The 27,979-nt window shown below is 52.9% G+C and overlaps 1 protein-coding gene and 1 long non-coding RNA gene across 2 annotated transcripts; both read right to left on the bottom strand.

Annotated features, from left to right (window-relative positions):
• Positions 1–1,585: 1,585 nt before the first annotated feature.
• CASS4 (Cas scaffold protein family member 4) lies at positions 1,586–27,979 on the bottom strand. The gene is made up of 6 exons (XM_040981277.1): positions 27,059–27,979; positions 13,968–14,381; positions 8,857–8,958; positions 6,918–6,998; positions 4,863–6,140; positions 1,586–2,589 (listed from the first exon to the last, which is right to left on the bottom strand). Exons 1-6 carry the CDS (start codon positions 27,092–27,094, stop codon positions 2,179–2,181), a joined length of 2,322 nt encoding a protein of 773 aa, XP_040837211.1. The 5' UTR covers positions 27,095–27,979; the 3' UTR covers positions 1,586–2,178.
• Positions 23,203–25,746, bottom strand: LOC121157245. The gene is made up of 2 exons (XR_005883990.1): positions 25,275–25,746; positions 23,203–25,196 (listed from the first exon to the last, which is right to left on the bottom strand). It is a non-coding gene; the product is annotated as an uncharacterized LOC121157245 (long non-coding RNA).

Consider the following 27,979-nt stretch of genomic DNA (forward strand, 5'->3'; position numbering starts at 1 on the left):
TTAGGATCCCAGGCGTGCAAGGTGAGGATTTAGCCACAAGGCCCCCCAATAAATAAATCTTAAGAGAGAGAGAGAGAAGGCCTGCTTGAAAGGCTGGCCTTTGGTGAGTACGAACTTGGACTTGGGAAGGGTTCCCACCACCCCAAAGCCGCTAAGATGGAATGGTTTGTCAGGAACTAAGAAGAGTCTGAGAGTCTTGCGGTATCTCAGGACAAATGGGATGTGGGTGTCGGGGGCGTGCACGCAGGAATTCCAGGTCTAGGCCAAGTCAGTGCTGTGTAGCTTGCTTCTTGTGGAGTGAGGCAGGCACCTGACTGACGTAAGTGCAGGCAGAACGAAGTCTGGTCCCTCTCCCTTGATCACGCATCAGCTGGGGGTAATCATCTTGTGACCATGGGTGCTAACCCAGAGAAAGTGAGATGGAAAAATAGGTCCTCGATGATCTGCATTCAGAGGTCAGAGCCGCGGAAAGCCTGCCTCACAGCCAGTCTGCCCCCAGTTTTTATTTTAAAATGCCTGGGTCATCTCTACCTTGTTGCTCAGACATGTTGGAGATGGCTGGTTACCATCTGAAACACGTGTCCTAACCAATGCAGGTCACGGCTGCCTGAAGGGCAAGGCCACCCAGAGTCCCTCTGTCCAGATTTGGAGAACTCAGTATCACAGCTGTGATGTTGCTCCTTTTGGGGACTCTGAGGCTAACTGCACACATCGCCTCCCTCTTGCGGCTCCCAGGGCCCCTCAAGCGCCGAGAAGCAGCAGGAGCTGCACCCAAGATGCCTTACAGCGTGGAGATGCTGCTTGCAGCCTGCAGAGGGCTGGACGCCAGTGATGTAGCGACAGCGACTGAGGCCAACCCTCAGCTGCAGAGTTGGTGCTTGTCTTGAAAGGAGCTTTGCACCACTTCCATATCTGTGCCTGGCCATTAGCATCCTGTGCACACCACGCCTTCCTGTCTCTACCACCCGCTGGTGGGCTTGGGTTTCAGCACTGATCAAGTGCAAGGGAACGTGGCCTCTGCAGCATCTCCCGTGGTCTCCAGGGAGAACAACGGAAGCTGCAGGCTTGACTCTGGTACCAGAACTCCCAAGGCACGAATCCAAGTCTTCTCCAATGAGGCTTAACTTCACATGTTTATTTAAATAATTTTATAAAATAGTGATAGATCATACACTGTTGAAATATAAACTTCTCCCGATAGGGCAGAATTTACCAACACAGACTCTGTAATGGACAAAGTAAACAGAGAAGCCAACTCAACATACATGTTGCAAATATGATGTGTGTTTTTAGGTTAAGATCATACAGCAAAAAAATTTTCTTTTGGCATAAGACTTGGATACCTAATTTGTACCAAATTCGCACAATTCAGTTTACAATGAAAAAACAACTTATTATACTTTAAAAAAAAGCTTTACTTATTTATTTGAAAGGCAGTGTTACAGAGAGGCAGAGAAGATCTTCATTCGCTAGCCTACTCCTCAGACAGCTGCAATAGCTGGGGTTGTGCCAGGCTGAAGTCAGGTGCTCCATCCGAGTCTGCCACGCAGGTGGCAGGGGGCCAGATCCCTGGACCGTCTTCTGCTGCCTTTCCCAGCCCGTCAGCAGGCAGCTGCGTTGGAAGGGGAGCAGCCGTAACACCAACTCACACCACTAAGGGATGTCAGCATTGTGGCCAGTGGTTTAACCTCCCACAACCCACTGTGCACTGATGCATTGAGACTAGACTCCATCCTCTACTCCTTCTTTTTCCTCCCTTACACAGGATGCTTTCTGCTTCTCTCCTTTTATGTCCCCTACTAGATCTTAGGATCCATGAGGGGCTGGTCCTCTGATTCACTGCTGTGTCTCCAGTGCGCAGGACTTGATGCCAAGTAACTGTTCAATAAATATGCTTTAAAGAAAGGTACTCTCTCTCTCTTTCTCTCTCTCACACACACACCCCAAATCAGTATGGAAAACACATCCTGTGACCTTCTCAAACCCCAGTCCTGCATACCCCACGCGGTGTGCTCGGTTGACAAGGTCTTTATTTATGCTTGAGTCTCCTTGCTGATTCCGCCATGGGCTGAGTCAGTGTCCTGAGGTTGCTCAGCCTCTCGGTCGTGCTGGCTGTCAGCACATCTCTTGTAGCTCTGGCTGGGATTTCCCCAGGACAGAATGGCGTGCAAGAAGGGGTCATTCCAGAGTTCCTCTGAAGAGCCGCGTGTGCTGCTCCAGCCTCTCGGCCTCGGCCCGGAGCTGGCCCAGGGCGGCAGGGCTCGGGTACTTGAGCACGGCGTTCTTGGTGGCCAGCGCCAGGTCCTTGAGCAGGCCGCACAGGTGGCTGCTGCTGCACAGCACCTCATTGCGCATGTCCTTCTCCTGCGTCTCCCTGCACAGCGCGTCCACCAGCTTCTGCCCCGCCAGGACGATGAGCTTGCTCTGCGTGATGAAAGTCTCGGGTGGGGGGCTGTGGCTGAGGCTGCTGTGGAACACACTCAGGGCCTTAAAGAGCGCCCCAAAATACAGCCGGCAGTGTTCGGAGAGGTGGAGCTTCTTCCGGGGGTTCTGCTCGACCGGAGGGTGGGGACACAGAGAGCCAGGACTCTAGAGATGGAGAGAGAAGAGAGAGGCAGGTGAGCTGACTGTGTTGGCCTTGGTTTGCCGCCCCGAAGGAGAAGCTGCACGCCGTAATATTCCTCCTCCAGATGAACGCACACTTCCAGCAGCTGCTACACACACCACACGGCTGTGGATTATCATGCACACACGTGAGGGGGAACTGTTTATTGATGAGCAACAAATTCTGAGATCCACAGATTTCCCGTGAACTAAGCAATTTTACTTATTTGTTATCACATTATTCGAAAGGCAGAGAGAGACAAGACAGCAGGAGAGAGGGAGAGAGAAAGAGAGAGGCCGTCCATCTGTCTGCAATAGCAGGGGCCGGGCCAAGGATGGACCCCTCGTCAGAGGTGCCCCGGGGTGGGCCCTGGCCACTGGCTGCAAGCGGAAGGGGTGGGCATTCAAGCCTGAGCGTTGCTGGTCTTGGGCCGACTTTACACTGAACACGATGGCATATGCTTTGGCAGGACCAGCGTCTCAGGGCCTGGCCCTGGTCCTCATCTGCCTCTGGAACGGTGTGGCACCACATGAGGTCACTGGAGCCTCTGCTTTCCCTCCCAGTTCCGCCCGGGGCTGGCAGTTGGGCTGTCTCCCTAGGCTCTGTCCTCAGGCTTCAGCTGCTCACACACAGTGCCCCTCTGCCCCGTGTGCTCCGCGAGCCGCTGTACAGCCTTCACACTCGCTCTTTCGGTAGGTCTGCTTACTGAACCTTGAAGCCATTGAAGCTGGTCAATGCAATACTGCCGTTCTCTGTCACAGCAAACAGCCCGTACAAGAAAACATAATGGTGGCATTTTTGGCTTTTTACCGAGTATCCAGGAAGTGTTGTAGACCCACAAGACCCAAACCCGAATGTGCTTCGGCTGCCGCCAGAAACATTGAAAGCAGGTCGAAGGCACTGAGTCACCACTGTGCTACCACATCGGTGAACTTGATCAGCTCACGGACGCACTGCACCGATGACGAGGGGCTCGTGTTCTGGCCCCGGGGCTCTCTGTGTCTCTGTCTGCCTTTCAAGTTTGGTGCAACAAATAGTGAAAAAACAAAAGAAAAGTGGTGAAAAATAAACAAACATTAATTTTTAAATTTTAGGTATAGTTTTTATCATAATGTAAAATTTCCATGAACTTTTGGAAGACCCCCATCTATATGTAAACTAGGAATAGTTAGAATTCTGGAATGGGTAAACAGTCCCCAACACTTCAGCAGAACAACAGGTGTCAAATGACCTTCCTGGCATCCCCTTCCCTCCAAGCACCTACTGGGCCCCTTGGCACTGGCCATCCTGAACCGCAGCTTCCCTTTCAACAGCTGCTTCCCACATTCAGCCACATGCAGCCTGATGTTGTACAGTGAGATCTCCATCCCCCAGGGACCGAACCTGCTACAGTATGCACATCAGATTATGAAGGAGTCGAGCATTTCCTGTCACTTGCTGATAACCTGTCATCGCATCACAGTGCAAAGCATTGCTCGCACATTTGTCAACAGCTGGGTGCAGATAACGTACTGCACTGCCCATTATGCACAAGTACAGCACTCAATATGATACCGTGGCAGTGACGTAAACAGCTGTGTTTATTATGCTATTCCTTTTCGTTTTCATTTTAGCGAACTTCTTATTCAAAACTCACTTGGCTGTGCCCCTGTGTCTGTGCTGTGCCAGTCGTAGTCTCTGATGTCTTGTGTCTACTGCACTGCTTGGTTGCCCCAAGAGGCTGCACAGAGTTAGGGACGGAGCCATAGCACTGTGCCAGCATGCTCTGCAGCATTCAACCGCGACATCGCCCAACGCTGCATCACAGCAACATCCCTGCGGCATGACACCTGACTGGGCTCATAAGAGGGCCTGCAGTGTGGAAACTGACCAGACCATGGTTAAACTTGAAAAAACATTTCTAAGAAACAGACACCACAATCGATTGAATTTATAATTGTCAAAAACGCAAGGAATGTTGGGGGTGAAATCTAAAACTACGAACAGATGTTTGCAATCTTTTCTAACTGTAGCTTCAGAAGTTAACCTGACCCCCCAAGATCAGAAGAAAAGCCCCCATGAGGACCTGCCTGTCCTTAAGAGGAAGCTGTTTGTTTTATATCTGGAAGGTCACTTCAGGGTATTTTATTTTCTGGAATGTGGGACCAATGCCCCCCTGTGCCCGCACGCCATGGGAAGACCCTCCGTGTGTCCCTGAGGACCACCCACTCCAGGGCACAGCTAAGCCCCGGATGTAGCCTCGGAGCACTGGACTCACCTGCCCACAGGCACTGGTGCTGTTTTCCAACAGCACCAGGCGGTGATGGCTCTCTCTTGGCTCATCACCAGGAGTACTCCGCGGGCAGGACTGCATTTCTCCCTGGGGAAGCCCAATGCATCCTTTACACTTCAAATCTGCATTTGGGCTCAACTGGGAGGCCTCTGCCTTCCGACAGTTCTTAAAAAGGAGCCTCCCATTGGCAATGACCATGGAGGCAAACCTTTTGATGTCTTCCGGAACCATCCGTGCCACCATGACAAATCTCTCCAGGTCGTCTGGGTTATTTTGGACTTGGTCTGGTACAAGCACTTCCAGGGACCAGCCACAGCTGTCCAGGCTTGCCTTGGTTTCTAGCAGGGTCTGGTAGGAGCTGGAGATTGTGTGGAGCTGGTCCCGAATTCTGGCATGAAGGTTGCTGTCCGTGAGGCTGCAGGCTGTCCCGCAGATGCCTCGGGCGAAATCCAGGAATTCTCTCAAAGATGCCTCCATATGGTCGGCAGCCCTGTGGATGGCATTGATGTTGGCCTCCATGTAGTCTCTGGACCTCCAGTTCCTGCTCACGAACAGCATCAGGCCCGCTGCAGAGCTCACGACCTTGTGCTGCAGGGCCATTACCGTCTCCCTGGCCCAGTCCAAGTCCAAGGTCAGCTCCCTGGCTGATTCCTCTGAGGAGGAGTCAGTGGACATGGAGGAACAGGATGACAGCACGCTGGCTCTGCTGTCAGAGCTAGAGATGGAGTGTGTGTCCGTCTCGGGGGATGGAGACCTGTGCCATCTGGAGAACCAGGCGACCTTGAGGGAAGGTTCCGCAGCCTCCTCAGCCTTCCTTGGCTCTTTCTCAGCCTGACGGACACTCAGTGTTGCTTTGGGGATGTCATAAATGTTGGGCTTAGTGTTCCGCAGCTCCCCTCGGGTGCCCTGAAAACTGGAAGGCAACTTGCGGACAACACTTTCATCAGCAGGCAATGTGGCTCTGAGCGCCATGACGTGGTGAGAGGTGACTTCTGGCAGGCTGAGCTTCTTCTTGGTGGGCACGCTGCTGGACGGCTGGCCAGGCAGGGCCCTGGCTCTGTTGCCTGGAGGGCTGGGCCCAGTAGAGCCAGGACTGGGGGCTGCGGGAGATCCTGTCTCTTCCGCCAGGCTCCTCAGTGCTGAGCTTCTGACACTGGCCTTTCCCGGAGACAGTGGAGTGTTATAAATCCATTCTGACTTCTGAGGGCTTGGCAGCGAGTGGTAGCCACTGTTCTTTACAGCCACCACTGGTGCCAGGGGCTCCTGGGGAACAATCACACACAGTCACCCGGTCAGAGGCAAGAACAGGAAGGTCTGAGTGGTTCCTTTAGGTTAGGTTGTCACTCCCCTGCTCCGTTGGTGTCTCCCCATGGCTGTCATCATGCACAGCCCTTCACAGTCTGCCTCCATTTCTTCACTCTGCTCCAACTGTACCCATTTCATCATATCCCCCAGCATCCTTGTAGGTCTGGGTGTGGGCCTGTGTCCCTCCCACCTCAACCCTCCTGAGCTCAAAGTGCTCCAGGGTGCAGGAAGGGGAGGCTGTTCTCATCTTGCTCCAAAATGGATCTTCTGCTCTGAATGCCTGTCCCATCATCCCTTCTCATCCAGCAAACTCCTGTGCACCCTTCAGTGGCCTATGGACTCACTGCTGCTTTGTAATGACCTTGGGTACAGTATTGTCTAAGGGACACAGTGGTAGCATCCCATGACAAGCTCGCCTCCCACGGGTTTCCAATTAGTTCACCCTGCCCCCAACACACACACACACACACACACACACACACACACACACACACACAAGCCTGCCATCTCTGAAGTCCTGCACGGGAAGGAGCAATGAGCCAGCATTTGCTGTGCAAGTGGATACATTGCAGAGGTGATTCCACTTCCTCCTCCCCACACACGACCCCACAGCCCACGGCTGCTCATGTGTGGTTGGGGAGCAGTCTGGCCTCATGGGACCTCTGAGAACTGTTAAGAGAAGTTGGCGTTAGAGGGTTTGGGAACACTGCATGCCAGCTCCCTTTCCCGACTTACATAGGCCTGGCTGGCCGGTTGGCACGGTCCTGCCTTGTGGGCTCTGGACGGTATGTCGTACAATGGCTGCTTCTCTGGCTCCTGGGGAAAGAGCACGAAGGACAGCTTAGGTTTTATCCTTCCTGGTGACTGTGATCACGGGCACCCAAGCTCTTGGTGTCTTCTTTGAAGCAGGACACACATCCTGGAGGACCTGGGGCTGCAAGCGTGCATACCACAGTAAATGTCACTGTGTTCAACCACGGGCTTGGTGCTCTAGAAGGTGCCATCCCGGGGCAGGCCTTCAGCCTGGTATCTAAGATGCAAGTGCCTGACACTGGGATGCCTGGGTCCAGTACCCAGCTCCTGCTCCTGTGTCCCAGCTTCCTGCCAAGGCAAATGCTGGGAAGCAGCAGGGATGGCTCACATGGTTGGATTGCCCTGCTGCCATGTAGGAGACCTGGACTGGATCGAGGCCTTGGCTCCTGGCTTCAGTGTGGCCCAGCCCCGACCAGTGTCGGCATCTGGGAGAGCAAACCGTGGATGGGTGCTCACTGCCTGTCTCTCAAAAAGGACCAAATAAAATAAAATAACATCAAACACACTGCCTCCACGGCAGCCATGTGCTGAGTGAACCGCAGTTCCCCGAGTTAAACGAGACAGCCGTCTCCTCTGTGACTTTGCCATAAAGCCTAAGTCAGAAGAACAAATGAGACTGGGACCTACAATGTCATCTGCTTCTTTTTCACTCAGTAGGAATTTCCCAGGGTTTACCACTCACATATTCCTTCATTTATTGTGTGCCTACTAACGAAAAGCCACTAAACCAAATGACCACAGCCACAGGCAGCAGTGCGAGCTCAAAGGACACCTTGACCCACTGTACATGTGCGCCTTTCTGAGGGCCTGCTAAGCACCAGTCACCGAGCTTCTTTAAAATGCAACCTTCCCCTCCTTGCTCACGCACTTTATTCTGATATACGTAAAGGCACTTCAAGAAGTTTACGGAAATAAAGTTAAAAGGTATGTTTAGAGATTAGCGCAGTAATGTAGTAAGCTAATCCTCCACCCGTAGTGCTGGCATCCCACATGCTCTGGTTCTAGTCCCGGATGCTTCACTTCCCATCCAACTCCCTGCTGATGGTCTGGGAAAGCAGCAGAGGACGGTCCAGGTTCTTGGACTCCTGCTCCCAAGTGGGAGACCCAGAAGAGGCTCCTGACTCCTGGCTTCAGACTGGCCCAGATCAGCTATTGTTGTCATTTGGGGAGTGAACCAGCAGGTGGAAGATCTCTGTCTCTTCTTCTAGTTCTGATTTTCAAGTGAAATAAATAATGAATTATTAAAAAAGAAATGCTATCTTGTTTTGATGGAAAAGTATTTTGAAATCCATGTATAATTTTTCTAACAGCGGTGGGTGAAGCCAGGAGCTAAGAACTCAGTCTGGATCTGCCACGTATGTGACAGAGCCCCGAGTACTTGAGCCGTGTCCTGGCGCCTCCCAGGGAAGCAGGAAGCTGGATCTGGGGCAGAACCAGGGCTCCAGTCTAGGCACTCTGATATAGCAGGCAGGCGTCCCAAGCGTCTTAACTGATACAGTAATGCCTACCCTTACTTAGAAAACTCATGTGTATGTACCTGCAATATTGATTAAGGATGGGAAGTAAAGCTCATTTAAACCACCCAGGATTCAGACAGCCATGATGTTCTGAGCAGACACGGCCTTCACTGGCACGAGGGACTGACCCGAGGGGGCGTGTGCTTACAGGGCTTCCAGAGTTGATGGAAAATGCACATGATCTAATTTCATTTCCCAGGAACTTTCAGAAGCCCACGTGTGTCCTGTCATGGAGCTCCCAGGAGTCCAGCCCCGTGAGGCTGAAACATGACGCCTTGTGCCACCCCGGGCCCTAACTGGGTGTGGTGGCCGGGCGGGCCAAGCAGCGGCCAGGTGAGACTCACCTTGCCAGCAGGGAGGATGTGGCTCTGGACTGGCACGTCGTACACCTGTGTAGGCAGCATTGGCAAGGAGGCCCGCGTGGGTCTGGGAAGTGAGACGAGGGCCTTGGGGAGAAATGGAAGAGGAGGGAGGGTTAGAGATATCACACCGTCGCCCCTCATTGCTGCCTGTGTCCCCCCTGCCTGGAAGCCAGTAAGAATGCAGGTTCTGGGTCCCGCATGCAGCATGTACACAAGCCTGCTCTTCTGAGACTGGAGGGCTGTGAGTGACACGGGCAGAGGGGCTAATGAGGTTTAGGGGAAGCAGAGGCTGAGTGACAGGCAGCAGATGAATCATGGATGGTAGCTTTGGCAGCATGAGTAGAGGTCAGAGAGACCTTCACAGAGGGGTCTGAATGAGGGGAGCAGTGGGAGGAAGTGGGGGCCATGAGCTGCTCAGCTGGGGCTGGAGTTTACCCACAGACGGCAGGAAGCAGTCTGGCTGGCAGGTAACTAGGAGCTCTTGGTCAGCAACTGCTTCTGCCTTGCTAGGAGTCTGTGCCCATAAACGGTCACTTGGGATTCGGGTGAGCCCTCTGGTATGTTGCTGTCCACTGTGAGTACCCATGGGTACCTCCCTGTGAGCAGGGGCTTCCCACGTTGGACCTTAGGGGTGGTTAGGGCTAAAGCATGTGGATACCTGGAAGGCCATTCAGTTGTGGTGTGGGCATGGGGCCCAACCACTCATTACACTATCCCTATGGCTGGCACGAATTTGCTGCTTTTGGTGGATCCATGTCTATCAACAGGATGGTAAGAAACAAGATGCCAAGAGTGAACTGCCCATTCGGCTCCTCCTGGGGTTGGCATCACAGGTGCAGGTGAACTTGCTGCGGAACGGGGACAACATTCCAAGGATGCATCTCAGCCGTCAGCTCCCCTCCTCTGAGTGACAGCTGCTTCAAGCCTGCGCGACGTGCTCTCAGGACAAGCCTGGGGTGGGGGCCTCCCGCTTGTCTGGAGGGTCTGAGTCACCACACAGGGAAGCAGAGGCCCCAGAGAGGGGTGTCCGGCCCGGCACTCCGCCTACGTCCCCGCTCCATGGCTCCCAGGGAGTGATCTTCCCCGTGGGCAGATGCTGACCTCCACTGTGGCCCTGTTGTACACACAGGCTCGAGTTCACAGTTCTTGCTCTGCCTTTCCCTATACCTCACAATTATACTTCCTTTCCTGTGTGTGTGAGAGGGAAGACGCGCTCCTGTCTTCCTCACTATAGCACCCTATCCTTGGTGGTCTTAGAGTAATTGGTCCTGGACAGGCTTGTTGACAGTTCCCCCACTGCATCTGGGCTTAAACTCAAGTGCCTGGCCAGGCCCGACAGGTCATGCATTGTCCTAGGGCAGGAGTGGCTCTGCCCTCAGCCTCACCTCCACATCTCCTCCCTGCTGCCTCCACTCACCTGTCTGCCCCAGCTCTCTCCCACTGTAGCCTTCCCTTGCTCCCTGGCCCGTTTCTTCCCTAGCCCCCCATGTGTAGGAGGCAACTTTGTGGGTCACACAGGCTATCAGAGAATTTAGAGGGAGCCAAGGGACTTTCCTGTGTGTGACACTGTGGGGAGAAGGAAGCCAGTTAGAGAACACGGCATGCTTCTTGGAAAAGGCTGGCTCAGGGGCCGATCGACTAGGGAACATGTCTGAGCAATGTGGTTGTGACAGGTGTGGGGAGACAGAAGGAAACTCCGCTTCAGGAAGCTGTGGGTCCCAGAGCAATCTGGCCAGGAAAGCCAGCCCTTCCCACCCGAAACCCCAAGGAGTCCCTTCTCCAAGCTTCAACTGGAATCAAACATGTTCTTTATGCATGTGGTGTTTGCTTCTTCATAAAACCAGCCCCACATGTTACATAAAGGAAGTTGAAATAAAAAGTAAAACGCAGCATGAGCAGGCGGCTCCCTGGGGGGAGACAAGGATGCGGCACGTGCTCCTGGGTGCTGCTCCTGTGCTGTCTCTGCATCCAGAGTCTGGTGACCTCGCTCGAACCTCAGGATCTTTAGGTGACACTTCAATTAAAATGACAAATTCACCGGGACAGGTGCTCAGTCCAGCAGTTACACCGCTGACTGAGGAGGCTGCACATCCTGGCTCAGCTCCTGACCCCGGCTCCTGGGGTGGTGCACCCCGGGAGTCAGCAGCTGACGGCCCCAGCACTCTGAGCCCTGCCTCTCACATGCGAGACCTGGGTGAGTTCCCAGCAACTGGCCAGCTTCAGCCTGGCCCGATCCTGGCTGCTATAGGCATTTTGTGCATGAACCAGTGAATAAACTCTCTCTATTTTTCTGCCTTTCTTAGGTAAAGAAATCATGAAAGAACGCGTTACTTGTCAATGGCTCTGGCAGTATGAGGGTGCTTCCAAAAATGTGCGGAAAAATGAAATTAAAACCTAAGTTTAATGTTTTTGGGAAAGAATAGCTCCAGCCACAGGTCAGGAACAAGAAGACCCAGGACTCGGGGGATGCTTAGAAGGGTCTGCGGACTGTTGTGCACAGACCTGTTAAGGAAACACCAGTTCCAGTCCCTCTGGCATTGGCTGCAGCCCCCCATGTGGGCAGTCACCGCTGTGTGGGAGAGCATCCTCTCCTGCACGGTGCACAGGGCCTCCAACCGACGGCCCACAGAGTCTCTTCCAGCAAGAGAGAACACCTGCTGTGACGCGTGGATGTCTTGCTTAGCACAAGTTGAGAAAAATGACATCTGTCCACCTGCTTGCAAACTTGAACTCAGTTTGGGGTCAGCTTGAGTCCAGAGGCAGCCAACAAGCATAAGAGGCATCCATGCAGTGACTCGCCCAGGCTGTGTTATCTGGCCTGTGGATCGTCCACTGGAGAACAGCTCCTGAATTGTGGCCGAGGCGCTCCTGGGTCCCCCTGAAGCCACAGCCTTGGTCTTGGGATGAAATGCCAAGTGTGCATGTGTGAGGGGCCCTGCCTGCCTCTCCTGTGGACCAGAAGATCCTGAACCTTGCTTCTAGCTCCTTCCAGCTTCTTCCTTCCTGGAGCAGAGCAAGAAGTGAAATTATTCAGAATTGCTAGTGGTGACCTTAGAAACGACCAATTGCAAACTTCTGATATAAAAGAGGAAAGAGAAACACGGAGGCTGTTGAGATGTTCCCAACTCCACTCTCCCAGCATGACACAGTGTCTGCCGCGGGTGCCCTAGCAGCTGCACCTGTTGCTTTAAGAGACCCCAAGCACAGAAAAGACAAAAAAGAGAAAAGGGGGAATGGGGAGTAAATGGAGCTTCCTTGTTAACAGGGAGGGGATTAAAGGAAAGAAAAAAAAAAGGGGGCAGGGAAGTCCCCCAGGTATTTTTCTGTGACAAGCCCAGGAGGCCCGCTGGGCAGCAGAGTTCCCCACCGGGGACTGTGGTTTTGCTGGCTGCCGCTGCCTGCCCATGCCAGGCTCAGACTGTCAGCACCTTCAGGCCAATACTGCTCTTCCAGCTAATGCCCTGCATGCTTTATGGAGTTCAATGTCAACAGCAAATTTGTGCCTCCTTTCATGGTGATGTCTGTCCAGCAGTCAATGGGGGCCAGTGCTTCTGAAGGCTTAGGTCATGCCACACATTCAAGAGCCTGGCATCATGTGGGTGCTGCCGACACTGGGCATCCATTGGGTGTTGCAGTTGTTAATTTTGGCTGTGGGGGGAGGAAGGTGACTGTGGATTTTGTTTTTCTTTAATGGCTTTTGAAGGAATTCAAATGAACCTCTTCTAATGAAACACCTCCAAGGCCCTCTTGGAGTGGGCCACTGACATGTCAGCCCAGATGCAGACCAGCTGTCCCAGAGAAAAAGGGACTTAGTGTCCAACTGGCAGCCTGCTTCCAACAGTCCCCTCAGCCACCCGCTGGAGTCCATGGCCAGGGTCCGGGGATGCAGCTGTTCCATGTCACAGCTGCTTGGGGCTTGGAAATGCAAGGATGTTTAAGGACTCAACCCATTGGTTTTTGAAGGTAGCATTGGAAGCGGATGTGGAGGGGGCCTGGGTTCCTGGGGTCTCCACCACTCACGGATCAGCGATGGTGGCTTTTCCCTATACACAGCCCTCACCGACACCCCTCGCCAGCGCTGTGGCCAGGAGGCTGTGCTGTCTGAGCACAAGCAAAGTGTCTGGTGGCAGACAGCCGCTGTGACAGAGGCTGGTGCCAACCACCTGGCATAAAGCCAGGGCCTGGGAGAAGTCATGACTCTTCCCTTGACTTGTTCAGATTTCTCTCCTTACTAAAAGAAATGAAGTTTTCAATTCGCCTTTACTCAGTGCTTCGTTTCCTTTTCTTCAAAGGAATTTCTAGAAGTTACAGCTGTCATCACACACAAGCCATGTTCCTAGTTGACCTGCTATCATCCAATACGGCCTCAGCCCGGCCCCGTCCTGGGATCTGGGGCACAGGCATGAAGGAGTTAAGGCCCCAGCTTGGCATCCTCTTTCACTTTCTCCCTGACCAGTTCCCCGTCCTGACAGTGCCTGTGCGGTCTGGGTTCCTTTGGGTCATTTCCGTGTGTGAGCACGGCACGGGTAGACACGCAGGATTCCTCGTCCAGTCTTTGGGTTCAATCGAGGCAGACCCTTCTCTCCCCTTAGAAGCGGCTCGCGGAGCCTCTCACTGCGGTGACGTGCCACTGTGTGCTCGCCCAACCTCCCCCAACCAACGCAGAACCTCACCAGTCTCCCCATCAGGACGGCGCCTCCTCAGCCAGAAACATATTTGTCTTTGTATTTCTGTACTATCTAAGCACATTTCTAGTTGATGGGGCTGTTTACATTGTAAAAATAGGGTGACTTCTTCCTTTAATCTCAAGGGAACCCAGCCTCCCATTAGCTGCCCTGAGCTCCCTTCTGGTGTGAAACCACCATCCACTGGGGTGTTCACACGCGGCCCCACCTATCCTTCGGCTTTACACACAACATGCGTGGTCTTCAGAAACAGGGGATCACAGGGGTGCTGACAAAGGAGCGCAAGCTCCCGGTCATGTTTGCCAATGATCTGGCTTTCCAGCGGGCACAGTGGTCCTGCTGTACACCCAGGACTTGGCCAGTGAAGTCCCTGTTTCCACACCCCTGGGCCGATCTCTCTTTGCTTACCTGTCTCGGGAAGGTTAGAGTCTTCTCACAGACGATTCTGGCACTTGCAGGTGGGTCAGGAAATTCGTACACTTGGTCTGAGAGTGGCAGCGGGCCCTCCACCCAGCCCTTCATCTGCTCATATACGGGTCCTGCGGGTGGAGGGTGGAGCAGGGCAGGCACCTGGGAGGCCTCTTCTGGGGCTTTTTCTGGGCCCCTCAGGGCTGGGGAGCAGAGCAGGTCTGCCGGGGTCTCAAGGAGGACTTGCAAGCGGTTGGCAGGGGCCAGGCCTTGTTTCCCGTGGAGCAGGCACTTCCACCAGCCCTCGCTTTCTGGCACGTTCTGCTCCAGAATGGTCAAGATGTCCCCTCTGCAGAAGGCCAGCTCGTCCAAGCAGTCAGGGTGGTTGTCATAGAGGGCTCTGGCCAGCAGCGTCTAGTCGGGATGGGCAGGGCAGAAGAGAAAATGGGCTGTTATCAGCATGGTGCCCACGCCTCAGTGCGGGTCAGAGCTGCGACCCCACTTCCTTCTCTGCCCCCGAGAGTCTTGGCTGATCTCTCCCTTCCCACCCTTGGGGACTCAGGCGATGAATTGTCACATCCTCGGGAGCTCTTGCCCATGACTCTTGCAGTTGTACAGCTGAGTACAACACAGCACAAGCTTGGTTTGAAACCCTGGCTGGGGCACACGGTAAGGTTAAAATTCCAGGCTTTTGTATTCACGAGTAAATCAGCTATCCTTATTTCCTGATGGGTAAAAAAGGAATAATAGTAATATCTGCCTCGTGGGATTGTTGTTCAAACTATATAGCATTTAACATCCCTTTCTCCTAAGCATGTTTGGCATTTGGCAAGCATTTGATTCTCTCTTTATTTGAAATGAAAAGAGAGAAACTCCCATTTGCTATTTTTTTAAGATTTATATCTTTTTCACCAGAAAGACAGATTTTTACAGAGGAAGGAGACACAGAAAGATCCTCCAACCACTGATTTACTCAAGTGGGCACAATGGCCGGAGCTGAGCTGATTCAAAGCCAGGAGCCAGGAGCATCCTCTGGATCTCCCATGCGGGTGCAGAGTCCCAAGGCTTTGGGCCATCCTCTGGGTAGAGGCCGCAAGCAGGGAACTGGGTGGGAAGCAGAGCAGCTGGGACACTAATAGGACGCCCACATGGGACCCCGGCATGATGAAGGCAAGGACCCAGCCAGCGAGCCATTGTGCTAGGCCTCTGTATGCTATTTCTCTCCTCAAACGCCTACAACAGCCTCAAACTGGGGGGCTGAAACTGGGAGCTGGGAACTCAGTCCAAGTACTGCACACAGGTGGCAGAGATGCAACTTTTTGAGCCATTACTTCTTCCTCCCAGCTTCAGTATTAATAGGAGGATGGAGTCAGAGGTTGGAGCTGGAGATCAAACCCAGGTACTCCAATACAAGATGCAAGCACCTTGCCAATGTCTGAACTGCTAAACCCAATGTCCATCCTGTTCCAAGTATCTTGTTGCTAGCATGGAGCTGGGTGGGAAGTGGAGCAGCCAAGACATGAACCAGCACCCATATGGGTTCCTGGGAATGGTAAAGTCGTGATTTAGCCAGTGAGCCTTCATGCCAGGCCCTCTATTCAGGACTTTAAAACAGAGGCTGTTGGGGCTGACACTATGGTATGGTGGATAAAGCCTCTACCTGTTTTGCTGACATCCCATATGGCTGCTGGTTCACATCCTGGCTGTTCCACTTACTATCCAGCTTCCTGCTAATGTGCCTGAAAATACAGTGAAGGATGGACCACATGCTTGGACCTCTGTACCCATGAGGAAGACCTAGATGAAGCTCATGGCTCCTGGTTATAGACCAGCCAAGCTCCGGCCATTTGACAAGTGAAACAGTGGATGGAATTTATCTTTTTCTCTTTCTCTACACCTTTCAAAAAATAGATCTTAGGCAAAATCAGAGGCTGTCATTTACAAAAAGAAATATGCTAACTGACAATGGATAGGTGACCAATGTATGTATGTTGTTTGGAGGAAAACATTGCAAGCTTGTCCCAATAAAAATGATAATATATTCAGTCACAAAAAAAGTATCTTGTTGCTCCTGGATTGGAAGTTGCAGGCTGCTGAGCCCACATCCTGCTTCCTGGATGCTCTGTTCTCAGCGTGGGGGTGTGGGAGAAGCTCAGTAGATATTGGCTAATGAGTGACTCTTGAAAGACTCAGGGGACTAGTGACTCGTGGTCACACAATCAGGAGCTCATCTCAGTTTCCCTAATCCTCCATGAAGTCACACAGAACCCCCAAAACGTCACCTATTGCAGTGACAGCAATGGTTCAGCCCCTGCTTGTTTGGACCTCCCACAGTTGCTGTAGGTTTTCAAGGAATCACCTCTCTCTTACTTTATTGGTCTATATTCACTACAAAAAATATTCACTACAAAAAACATGAGAAATGAGGAGGCCAACAGAAGAAAAAGATAATGACCCGAAACCCTCCACTCGGAGGACCTGTCCATACCGTTGGGGCCCTCGTCTGTCCAGCTATGTTTCCCTTTAAATAAGTTCTACCCTTTACACCCAGTAGTCCTCGAGCATAGTTCCTCAATGAAACAAAAACAATCACAGTCCTCCCATTGTGTTTAGTGGGAACTGTTGGGCTTGCTGCATCACACTCCGTTGCCAAAATGGGGCTGTGGAGGGCCAGCCCTGACCAGGCCCAACTGAAGGAGCTGGGCGGGCCTGGGCGGACGCACACTCCCCACACTGCGACTCATTAGAAGCTGCCCAGTTACCTGCACCTCTGGGTGTCAATTCCTCACCAGCCCCCAGGAGCCCCTTCCCTCTGAGGCCTTCCCTCAGCCTTTGCCTCCAGCCCAGAACAGTCAGCAGCAAACCCCCCCATGCATCCTCCAGATCTTAAGTGTCACTTCCTTAGGAAACTGATCCCCTGGCAATCCACACCCCCACACCCTGCAGAGCACACCGCTCTCCCCTGCTTTTTACTCAGCATCCTCCCACATCTGTACTTCTGGCATTTGAACTTGATTCCTATATGGGTAAGTGTCACTCAAGGCTGCCTCCCCAGGGAAAGCTAGCCTGCAGATGAGCAGAGACCACACCTGGCCTGCGGGCCACAGCGTTTGGGGGTGCTCCTCAGCTTCTTGCTGAGTCGGTGGATGGAGAGGGCTGAGTAAGGCAGTGCACCTGTCTGCAGGTTCTGGGACACTCCTAGTGTGGGTGACAAAGCTTTTACTTGCCTCAAAGGAGACGGAAAGAAAACACGGGAAGTTGGAAGGGATGATTGGTGCAATCAGGAAGGCGTGGTGGGCCAGAGCTTCCAGGGAAACTTGCCTGGGAAAGTGTCTGCAGAAGCTTCGATCTGGGGCTGAGCAGGAGCGAGTCAGAGCCCAAGCCGGGATGGAGCAGGCAGGTGGGGGAACCAAAAAATGATGACCTGACAAAGGCTATGGGTCTACAACTGGCTGCTGGGTGGCAAGCCCACTGCAGGGAGCATGCACACAGCCGCAGGGGCTCCGTGCAGATGGGAGTCTGAGCAGCTGGAGAGGGGGTTGGGAGACCTGGATGCAGCATTATTTTCTGGGGAGGTAAGTTCATCCTAAGATAGTCTGCTCACAGCAGGAGGGGGAAAGTGAGAGTGCCCCACAAGTAAAGGCAGGAAGAGCTCTGGGTGACAAGGGTCCCAAGCCCTAAGGTGGGTGAGCAGGGCAGCTCCCCAGCTCACCCCATCCTCACCTCTCAGGAACATACCCATGGTTGGTGTCGGAGCTTCTTCAAAACCCCATGATTTTCAAGAATTCTTAGTGAGTTGTAAGAGAAGGTGACGGAACTGTTCCCACTTCCCTTCTGAGAGCCATGATGAAGGAGCTGCGTGATGCCGTAAGTCAGCACACTGTCAGTCTTACTCGTCCTTGCCTGTGATTCTGCTAAGGAGCCCAGTGCAGGGAGGGGCCTTGCTCTGAGATCAGCACAGGGCTGGGTGGCTGTGTGCTTGGCAAAGATTATCTCTTTGTTTAAAAAGGCTGAGGGATGGGGGTGTGGGGAGATCTCCAATCCGCTGGCTCACTTCTCAAATGGTTGCAACAGCTGGGACTGAGCGAGGTTTAAGTCTGGAGCCAGAAACTGCATTTGGGTCCCCCACCTGGGGACAGGAACCTAGGTTCTTGAGCTGTGTTCTGTTGCTTTACTAGGAGCTGGCCCAGAAGTCAAAGATGGGATACAGGCATCCCAGGCAGCCCCTTAACCCACTGCACTGCGCGGCCACATGGGCTGTGGTGAGGCAGGCCCGGAACCCAGGTGACAGGAGCAGGGATGACAGAGAGCTTCGAGGTTTCTAAACACAAAGGACTCCCCTTAGGTGGAGTTTCCTATTATGTAATACAGACACAGAAAGAGCAAAGCCAGAGAATGGCATTAGCTGTTGGCTTGGAACTAACTGTTCAGCAAAAAGCACTTTATGCAAAAAAAAAAAAAGTTTTTGAGAACACAATAAAAATCCCCTGACCACCCAATTTCTCCCACCCACAGTTTGCAAAACAGGAAGACAGAGGAGGAAGGAGCTGGAGAAGGTACAGGAGGGACCATCTGTGTGACACTTTTCTGGGAGAGACCTCTGAGAGGTGCTGGTGCTCTGGGAGGTATGTTCCAGAAAGCAGACAGGAATCAAAGATCTTCCAGCGTTCCCAGCAAACGCCGGCATGCAAAGGCCGCCCTGGGCTGCGCCCACTGCTCCCTGTACATGTGTGTGCCTGCTAAGATCGCTTTCCTTTGATTAATCCCAATGGGGGATCCTCTTCATCTCACAGGTGCGTGACAGGGGGTCTGTCACAGGCCAGTCCCTTGGGAGCTGGGGCAGGTGTCACAAGCCCTAGCTCAGCAGTTTTTCCTGTCTGAATGGCCACTGGGAAATGTAAGCAGAACTGACAGACTCCCTTGATATTCACAACTCTTCCAGGCAGAAAGCCAGGGTTCAGGGAGGATGAAGAAGCAGCCTAAGGTAGCTCCGCTAGCAAGAGCCAAAGTCAAGGTCAGGACACAGGCAGTTTTGACTCTGGGATCTGCTCTTTTACCCTCCAAGCTGTGCCCAGCACAGACCCCGTCACAGTAGACACTGGAGGATGGAGTGACAGCCTGTGTGTTCTGAGAGGCTGATGAGAAGCTGGTCACAAGATGCCTTGCACATCGGAATGTGATTCAACCACGAGACTGAACGTGGTAGAGTTTATGTAAAATTACTTCTGGGACCCGGCACAATGGCTCAATTGGCTAATCCTCCACTTCCAAGTGCTAGGATTCCAGATGGATGCTGGTTTATGTCCGGGCTGTTCCACTTCCCATCCAGCTCCCTTCTTGTGGCCTGGGAAAGTAGTAGAGGATGGTCAAAAGCCTTTGGACCCTGCACCTGCGTGGGAGAACCAGAAGAAGCTTCCGGCTCCCGGCTTCAGATTGGCTCGGCTCTGGCTGTTGCAGCCACGTAGGAAGTGAACCAGTGGATGAGAAATCTTTCTGTCTCTTGTTCTCTCTGTAAATTTCCCTTTCCAATAAAAATATATAATCTTTAAAAAGCGACTGCTTCCAAAAGTTCATTTTGAAAAAGTGGAATTAAAAGTTTATTGGAAGGTTGCCAGGCATAGGACACAAGGCTCAAGTCCTTGCCTTGCACATGCCAGGATCCCGTATGGGCGCCTTGGCGGATTGGAGCAGTTCCTCGCCATTCCAGCCCTTTCTACTGCTCCATCTCATAGGTCAGCTTCATGTTGGCCCAAAGCAGACAATCTCCATACCCAGGACGCTCTCCAGAACCGACAGGATGACCAAGAGCAGGAACCTGGTTATACTGCTCACTACACAGGAGACCTGGGAGGGTGTGGGAAGCCACTGGGTCTTGGGAGTGACCATTGTGCCCAGCTCCGACGGTGGGGCTGCAGAGCAAAAGAGCTGCATGAACCACCATTTGTTAAATCAAAGGGGATTTGATTAAGGTCATAGAAGTTAGGACTGGAAAAAATGTAAAGATGTGTCTGGCCTGGCCCACGCAAATTAGGGAGGCATGGAATGAATCTCCCTGTGACTGGGGCATCTCCTTGTCCTTGTCATTATTCTGGCCTGGCAGTGCCATGGTCAGCTGCAAAATGACACAGGTCCTAGGCACAAAGCTGTGGGCCAGCCCAGAGGCCCTCCCACGATGGGACCTGCTGCCCACGGCCCGGGTCAGGGTGTGTAGCAGCAGGATAGGGCTGGGGGAGGCATTAGGGCCAGCTACCGGCCCCTTCCTTGTCCGCACCCCACCTGTTCCCACCCCCTCTGCACTCCTCTTTTGCCTGTGTGTGACACACCCGCCCTCTCCTGCCTCCTCTGCAGCTGACTCCTGTCCTCCGTGGTCCCCTCCCATACCTGGTCAGGGCCTTCCAAGAAAGATCCTGTGGGCTTGTGTGTTCCCTCCTGCTTTACAGAACCTTTCCAGATCAATGCTTACCTTTTAAAGTAAAATTCCATAAGTTGTGGGGAACTGAGAGGCTCTTAAAATAGCAACAGGGGACATTTCGTAACCAGAGCTTGAGCAGAGCATTTGCAAGGATGTCAGCGGATTTCTGTTTACTCTGCCACCCCTAATGGAGTGAGAGGATTCACTGACGGGATTCTAAGACAGCTTTGCTCCGAGGGTTGGCATTTCGTTATCAAACACATTTTGAATTTTCTTTTAATGAAGTGATGGCTAAGTCCTTCCTTGCCTGCAGCTTCAAAGAGAGCAGTTTCTCTCGGAACTGTCCCGTCTTTGAACAAAACCTCAGCAAGTTCTGCTGACAGCAAGCTGCTGTGTCTCGACACACACTGACCTGCCCAACAGGCTGGAAGAGAAATGGGTTTTCTGTTTCAGCAGAAAAGAAGTGGAGAATTCTTGAGGGAGAAGACTCCAGCATGAGCAGGAAATGATTACGGAGTCATTCAACTTAAACTCTCTTTTCCAAAGGAAGAAAAAAAAAATAATGCAGGATGCTAAGTTGCTGCGTGGGGCGCCTGCCTGCCATCTCAGGCCCGCTCCTGCAGTTGCTGCAGCGATGGCACGAGCAGTGGCTCACCCACGTGTGTGGCTCGCCAGGTGCTCCCGGCTCCTGGCTGCAGCCTGGCTGACCCTGCCTGCTGCAGCCATCCCGAGAGTGAGCCAACGGACAGGAGAGCTCTTTCTGTCTCTCTGCCTTTCCAATACAAGAAAAGCAAGGAGAAAGCCCTCTCTTATCCCAGCTACTCTTTAACATTTAAGCTGGGGGAGGGAGGGGAGCAAATGAGTAGAAGAAAACCTTTTTAAACGAAATACGAATTTTTCCTTTTTTGTTTCAGAGCATGATACCCGAAATGGCTTTCAGTGATAGCCAAAGGCAAAAGCCTTATTGGAAAACATCAAGACCCGCTTCCTTACCCTATGAAGGAAGTCAGAGGCCAAGCCATCCAATGCCTGCAGGAAAGGGAAGTTAGAAGCCAGAATCTCACATTAGCCTTCATCTTAATCCTGTAGAGGCAAGTTCCCCCGTGTCTCAGCAAATCAGCAGGAGTTGCAGCAGACTGACAAGCTCCTGGAGGTGGGGGGTGTGCCTCCGCCAGGCAGTCCGGGCTGCAGCACACAGGGTCTGCTCAGTGCTCTGTCTGCAGCTGTCCATGCCAGCTGCTCTGGGCTGAAACCAACAGCCACGTGGACAGACAGGCCAAGAGCGTGGCATTCTCTCCTGTGCCCCTCGCCCCGCCCATCTGTGCCTGGGGGTATACCTTGGGACCACGGGGGACACAGAGGTGAGGGAACCTGCTGAACTTGGGACAGCGAGGGGCCAGGGAGATGGAAAGGCTGAAAGGGCCGTGTCTCCTTGTTTCCTCAGCACCTCTGGCCAGGACCCCGTGAAGAAGGCCAGCTTGGCCCTGGCTTCCCTGTGACACTGAACTCTGACCCACCCAACCCTGGGTTCCTCTTGAGGTTCAGATGAGAAAGCCGCGTACTATGGGGGACTTCCGTCACCACAGTGGGCAATGCCACCAAAGGGACTTTGAGAAAGAGGTTGTGGCCCGAAAAAATTCCAAAGCCACCAGTGGAAATGAAACATTTTCTTCCTTGGTGTCTGCATGTTGTGGCTTTCAAGTAGGTTTGGGTCTTACCCAGGCCAGCTTGCTTGGGCATGTTTCCCCTATTCATGGAGGCCTAACGCGTTTGTTTGGTGTTGATTTGATGCTGGGGTCTCCACATGCACTCCTTGCTGGTCAAGTCCCCATGAGGTTTGGTTGGGGAAGCTTGGGAGGAGTGCTGGGTGGAGAAAGGGGTCTAGGGATTTTATCCTGGGTAATGACAAAGTCCCCGAGGGAGGTGGCTCAGCATGTGGGTGCTCCGTGGGAGCCAGCCCTCACTCTCCCTGGGCAGAGCAAGAGCGGCTGCTGAATAAACCACCTTTATGCCTTAGCACTGACTTCAGACTCGATGATTTTCTGGGGATTTCAAAATCCGGCACAACACGAGCCGCAGCAGGGCCACTGAGCCAGGCACGCAGAGAGTCCGGGCCATCCTGGCTGGGAACGTGGCTTCCCGTGTGCAGGTGCGGGACTCTGCCCCTGGGCTGGGGGCCTGCATCTCAGGCCCCACACGCCTTTGGTTCCTACAGGACATCCTTCCCCTTTCTGCAACTCACGCTGCAGCCTGCTAATCTCCAGCGCAATGGAATCTTTTGAGGCAGCCTCCCACCTCGCTCCCTTTAAAGTGACTTCCCCTCTGTGCGTCATTTCCTCCCTTAGTCATCGCAGTTCCAGAATGACCCCATTCTGTCACTGGAGTCACTCCCCAAGTCCCTTATCAAGTGGCCCCTGCGCCTTGAATCCTTTCCCAAAAGCAGTCTTCTAAGGTCTTTTTTTTTGGTTTTATATTTTTGCTGAGGGGATGTAGATTCTTTCTATTTACCTGAAAAGCAGAATTTCAGGGGTGGGGCAAGGGAGAAATACAGAAAGAGAGATCTTCCTTCCACTGACTCACTCCTCAAAATGGCTTCAAAGGCCAGGGCGGGGCCAGGAGCCTCATCAGCATCTCCCAAGTATTTGGGCCGTCCTCTGCTGCTTTCTCAGATGCATAAGCAGGGAGCAGGATAGCAAGGGAGCAGCTGGGACTTGAACCACTGCCCGTATAGGATGCCAGTACTGCGGGCAGGGGCTTAATGCACTGTACTACAACCTGGCCTCCGTTTTCTTTTTTAAATATAAGTGTGTTCTACAGGGAATAAAATGTACAGTGGATTAAAAACAATTAGGCAAGGGAACAAGTAGTGGTTATATGATAGATTTTTAAACTAACTGTCACACAATGTAGTAGATAGTGAGAAAAGGGACCAGGCACCCTTGTCCCCGTGGCAATCAGAATGTCGCCAGAAGCGGACACCGTCTCCCAATCAGACAGACCTGCAGAGTTCACAGCTTTTTCTACTTTCCCCTCTTCCCGTCCGCTCCCAGCCTGACACTCTCTAAGGCCAGAGGTTGGACTTTTCCGAAGGACAGAGCCAGCGGGCCTCTAGTAGCACTGCATAGAGGAGCTGCTATGGTCCCTGGCAGCAAAGGAAACCACCGCCCCTCCAGTCCATCTCTGGGCTGGCTCCTGCTTCGGCCCTTTGCTGTCTGCAACCCCAAGGGTCCTCTGAGAGTGCAGATCTCGCATCAGGTGGACCAACAGCTTCCTCTGTGAAGTTGGAATGCACTTCCCAGTTCTCACTCAGAATGCCAGACCTCGCCTCTGACCCCTGGCCCTGTTGTGCTCCGTTACTCTGCTGCAACCACACTGTGGCCTCTTCTCAGGCTCTTTGCCGTGCTGATCTCATTCCGACCACAGGGCCCTTGCATCTGCCATGCCTGCTGCCTGGAACCCCTTTTAGGTCTGCAGTGGCTCTTTGCACCCCGCACCTCCATCAGAGTATCCTGGTTATTTTCTTTTGGGAGTTTAGCACCAACTGAAATCACTGCTGTTTGCTTCATTTCTGTCATTCTGACTCCTTCCTGTGTCAGCTCTCTCCTGGGCACCCCCAGCCCCAGAGTGCCAGGACAACGTGCTGGGCGCATGGCTGAGCCGTGGACAAGAGCTGAGTGTTACCCCTGGGCTGCTCAGCCTTGGGGGACAGGGATGGGGGAAGTTGCTGGGCCAGACCAGAGGGAGGCCATAGATGCTTGTGACCTTGATGTCCATGACAGCGACACACATGTACAGCAACATATGATAACAGGAGGAAAAGGGGCCAATGTCAAGAGCATGGGGCTTAGTGGCAAGTCGGGCTGAAGAGGGATGACCTGTCTTCTCAGAAAACTGACAATCAGTAAGCACCACCCTGTTCTTGCCTACGCTGCAAGGGAAGCACCTGCCCTCCACCGAGCCTCTTCCTCCACAAACCACCACAAAGCAGACACGAAACGCCTACAAGTGGAGGCCCAGGGGAACCCGGAGGGGGGGCAACGCTGAGCAAAGAGCAAACAGAAGTAGCATCTACTATCTCGATCAGTGTAGGCAGCACAGATGGTGAGAATGCTGTAGGGAGGGCAAAGTTAGGGGGGGCAGTTTCAATGGGGATTGTCTAGAGGCTTCTGGGTGGGGTGGCGTACTGGGAGGGCCCAGAGGCCCTAGCTGGGCCGAGAGAAGCAGGCACAGCCAGGAAGAAGGGGAAGGAGCTTGGGGATGGGATCCGGCAGGGCCAGGTGAACCACCCGGTGGGATGTATGCTTACTGTCTCTAAACTGGTAAAGGAACAGGCAGGGCCAGAAATCCCTCCCCACTCACAAACACAGGCTCGCCAAGCCTTCCTGCCCAGAAGCTCTGAACAAGCCAAGTCCTAGCCACTGGCAGATGCGCACTTGACAACGTCACTGCGGCCGCATGTGGAGTCCCCCGGCCCCGGGCCCAGGTTTCTCTCTTGACCTTCCTGGAGTGGGTCTGTAACAAGTCCCTCAGTGTCCAGCTGGAAGTGAGCCACCAATTCTTTCTGCTCTTCCACGGAGCCTGAATAGAAGACACCAAGACATCTCGGGCCAGCCTTTCCTGTGGCTAATGTTCACACACTCTTCTCTTGCTTTGTAATACACTCAGGTCACAACAAAAAGAAACAGGCCAGTCATTGTATACCTGGAGGTGAGAGCTCTATTGACTGTGAACTCCAAGGGGCAGCCACCACTCAGCTCCAATGCCACAAGGTAGACTCGAGGCTCTGAAAGGCGACCTCAGATGCTCACAGAGGACACCTCTGCACACTTAGGTTCTTATTCAGTGTTACCAGGTGGGGGTCACCTGTATAAGCTGAGATGACCAGGGTCTCAAACTGTGGACCAACCAAACCTGGATGGCTGATCCTTGAGATGAGAATTTTCTACTTTTAAGGAGTTTTTGAAATAAAGAATAAAAGACAACAGATAGTGGCCTGCAAAGCATAAGGCCTTCCTTTTTATGACAGTTGGCAGGTACCCTGGTTTGAAGGACAGAGGACAGGGAGTTGGCTGAGAACTGGGCTCTGGCTTCAGGCCACCCAGGTTTGATCCTGGAACAGCCACTCTTGAGTTGTGTGGCCATGGGAAAGTCAGTCATGTCAGACTCCTCGGTAATGTAGGAGCGAAGAACAATAATGTGTCATAGATAGGTGCCATGAGGTGCAAAGAGGAAACGCAGGTGCACAGGCCTGGCACAGAGAGCGGCCAGCTGCTGCCACTGGTACAGCAGCAAGAGCCGGATCGCACAGGGAGTCAGGAGTAGCCGTGATACGTGTCGCATGTATGCCATGTCACGACGCATATTCTTCGCCCAGTTCTCAGCCAACTCCCTGTCCTCTGTAGAGTGCTACAGAGATGATTTAGGCAGAGTGAGTGGCAGGCGAGTCAACAAGAAGTATGACTTGTAAAAAATCTGGGCTACTCAGAAAAAACATCAAGCTTACAAAAGAAAAATAAGTGGATTATTCCAGATCGGGGACAACGGAGACCTGCCAAGAACACAGTGTGGATCGAAACACACACACACACATGCACACACACACATGCACGCATGCCAAACAAGTGAAAAACAGTCTTTGTGGAAAACGTGGAACGGGTGGAGTGTGTAGACGGTGAGGGCGCTGGGTGTACGGGAGGACATTGGTGCTCTTAGGGGACACGCAAGGAAGTGCCTAGAGGTGAAATGTCACCAAGTCTGCCACATATTTTCAAATGTCTTACCACCATAGCAGAGTGTGTGCCAGTGTCCAAACAGAAATACAAGCACAGCCACAGGGCACATCACCAGGAAGCTGGGCAACCTGGGCAAAGAAGGTGCAGGAACCATCCCCCATCCCCACTCCTGGTAACTTTTCAATAGTCTAGGACTGCTAATATATTGACTAATTACTGATTACTCAGCTGTAAATGCCACTATGATGTTTATTACTGTTATAGTAATGATAAAAAACATTTAATCCCTATATGTAGACTTCTACCCCACCCTGCCACCCGGCCATCTGCTTAACATTTAGAAAGGATGTAGCAAGTAAAATCTCATTGATCTAGAACTTCCTTTCTTTGTGCCTGAGGAAATGCGTGCTGCTCGCGCGTTTTGCCAGCCATTTCAGCTGTCTACACAGAACCATTTGCATTCGTGTGTCTGCAAGCCCCTGAGGTATTGTGGAAACAGCTGCTGGTGCCCACCACAGCAGCCAAGGCAAGAGGGCTGAACCGTGTTCAGGGTGAGTACAGACAGAAACCAGCCCAGGCCTTGGGAGCTGCCCGAGGCATCACCAGAGTCCTGAGAGAGAAGGGATCAGGTTGGGCTGAGCCACAGACTGTGGTGGAAGTTTGTTGGGATGGAGAACAGACACAGAGTCGCAGCCTGAGCTGTCAGCCCGCAAGCTGATTTCCCCAGTAGTCATTTCCAGCCTTCTCAGGTGCAAAGTGCTGAGAACTTAGGGCCTCAGGCGTCTCCCACCCCCAAATGGCCGTTCGGTTTTTCCATGTCAAAATTCTGCACTTCCAGCATTCATTCTGTGCCTTCCCTACTCAGCCACACTAACCCGGCGGCACCCTTGACCATCGTGGGTGCTCATCCCCGTGCCCCCACAAGCAGCCCCCACAGAGTGGCTCACCTTGGACGCCCCATCCATAATGCCGGTCCCTCGCATGTCAGGGATGTGAGTGTTTCGGAGCTGGTCGGCTGCTCTCTCCGGCTTTGGCGGCGGCAGAGGCCGGTTATGCAATGTCACCGCATGCTTCTGGTTGGCTCTCAGAAAGCGGATTCTGTGCAGCTATCTGATCACACGTGGGAAATTGTAGCAGAGTCTCCCTGCAGGCTGAGCTTCTGGAAGGCAGGATAAGAGCAGAATAAAAGGGCTGAAGGAAGGGGTGGACAGAAACCCAGGCCACATGCCCTCCCCAGTGTCTGACGTCTCACTGCGCCTACAACTAGAGGTTGTCACTCATTTTCTCTGTGAAACCACAAAAAAAGAAGAAGAAAAAACACTCTTCTGCTTTGGAGGGAGAGTTCCTGCTTTGAAAGCTCAGCGATGAACACAGAATCCGTGTCCTTTGCTCTCTATGGAGTGGCCCCATGAAACTGTCCACGCCTGACTCCATAATGAGAGGCCACTGGCCACGTTAGCCATGCAAGGATAAACAGGTCAGGAAGGATACCTCAGAGTGCACATGGTGCCCACTGGGCAGCTCTCTCAGGTGCAAATGTCCATTCCTGGGGCATTCTACCCCCTCCTGGTCTTGGCCAGCAATACTTACTAACATTTTCTGAGCTCTCACGCTACACCCAGGGCTACCCTGGCACATGTTTGTATCAGAGCTCCCAGGCTTAACAAACCCGGCGTGGCCCTTGAACTCTCTAGCTCATCCTCGTGGCATGCCCAGTCTGCTCCACATCCAGTGTCCAGAGACAACCTACGGTGGAACAGAGTCTACATTTCATTAAAACACGTTGGTTTCTGTTCTTTCCGTTCTGACTCAAGCCCCAGCACAACCAGCTCAATATTTCCTCACTCTTCTGCTTTTTTTTAATTTGA

The sequence above is a fragment of the Ochotona curzoniae genome, unplaced genomic scaffold (assembly GCF_017591425.1).
Source record: "Ochotona curzoniae isolate NIBS_2020 unplaced genomic scaffold, NIBS_Ocur_1.0 contig_3520, whole genome shotgun sequence".
Lineage (NCBI taxonomy): Eukaryota > Metazoa > Chordata > Mammalia > Lagomorpha > Ochotonidae > Ochotona > Ochotona curzoniae.

Coding starts and splice junctions, on each gene's coding strand:
- CASS4 (XM_040981277.1), bottom strand. CDS start 27,094: ATGCGAGGGACCGGCATTATGGATGGGGCGTCCAAG. Junction 14,382..27,058: donor TTATGGATGGGGCGTCCAAG/GTGAGCCACTCT, acceptor CATCCCGACTAG/ACGCTGCTGGCCAGAGCCCT. Junction 8,959..13,967: donor CTCTAACCTTCCCGAGACAG/GTAAGCAAAGAG, acceptor TTTCTCCCCAAG/GCCCTCGTCTCACTTCCCAG.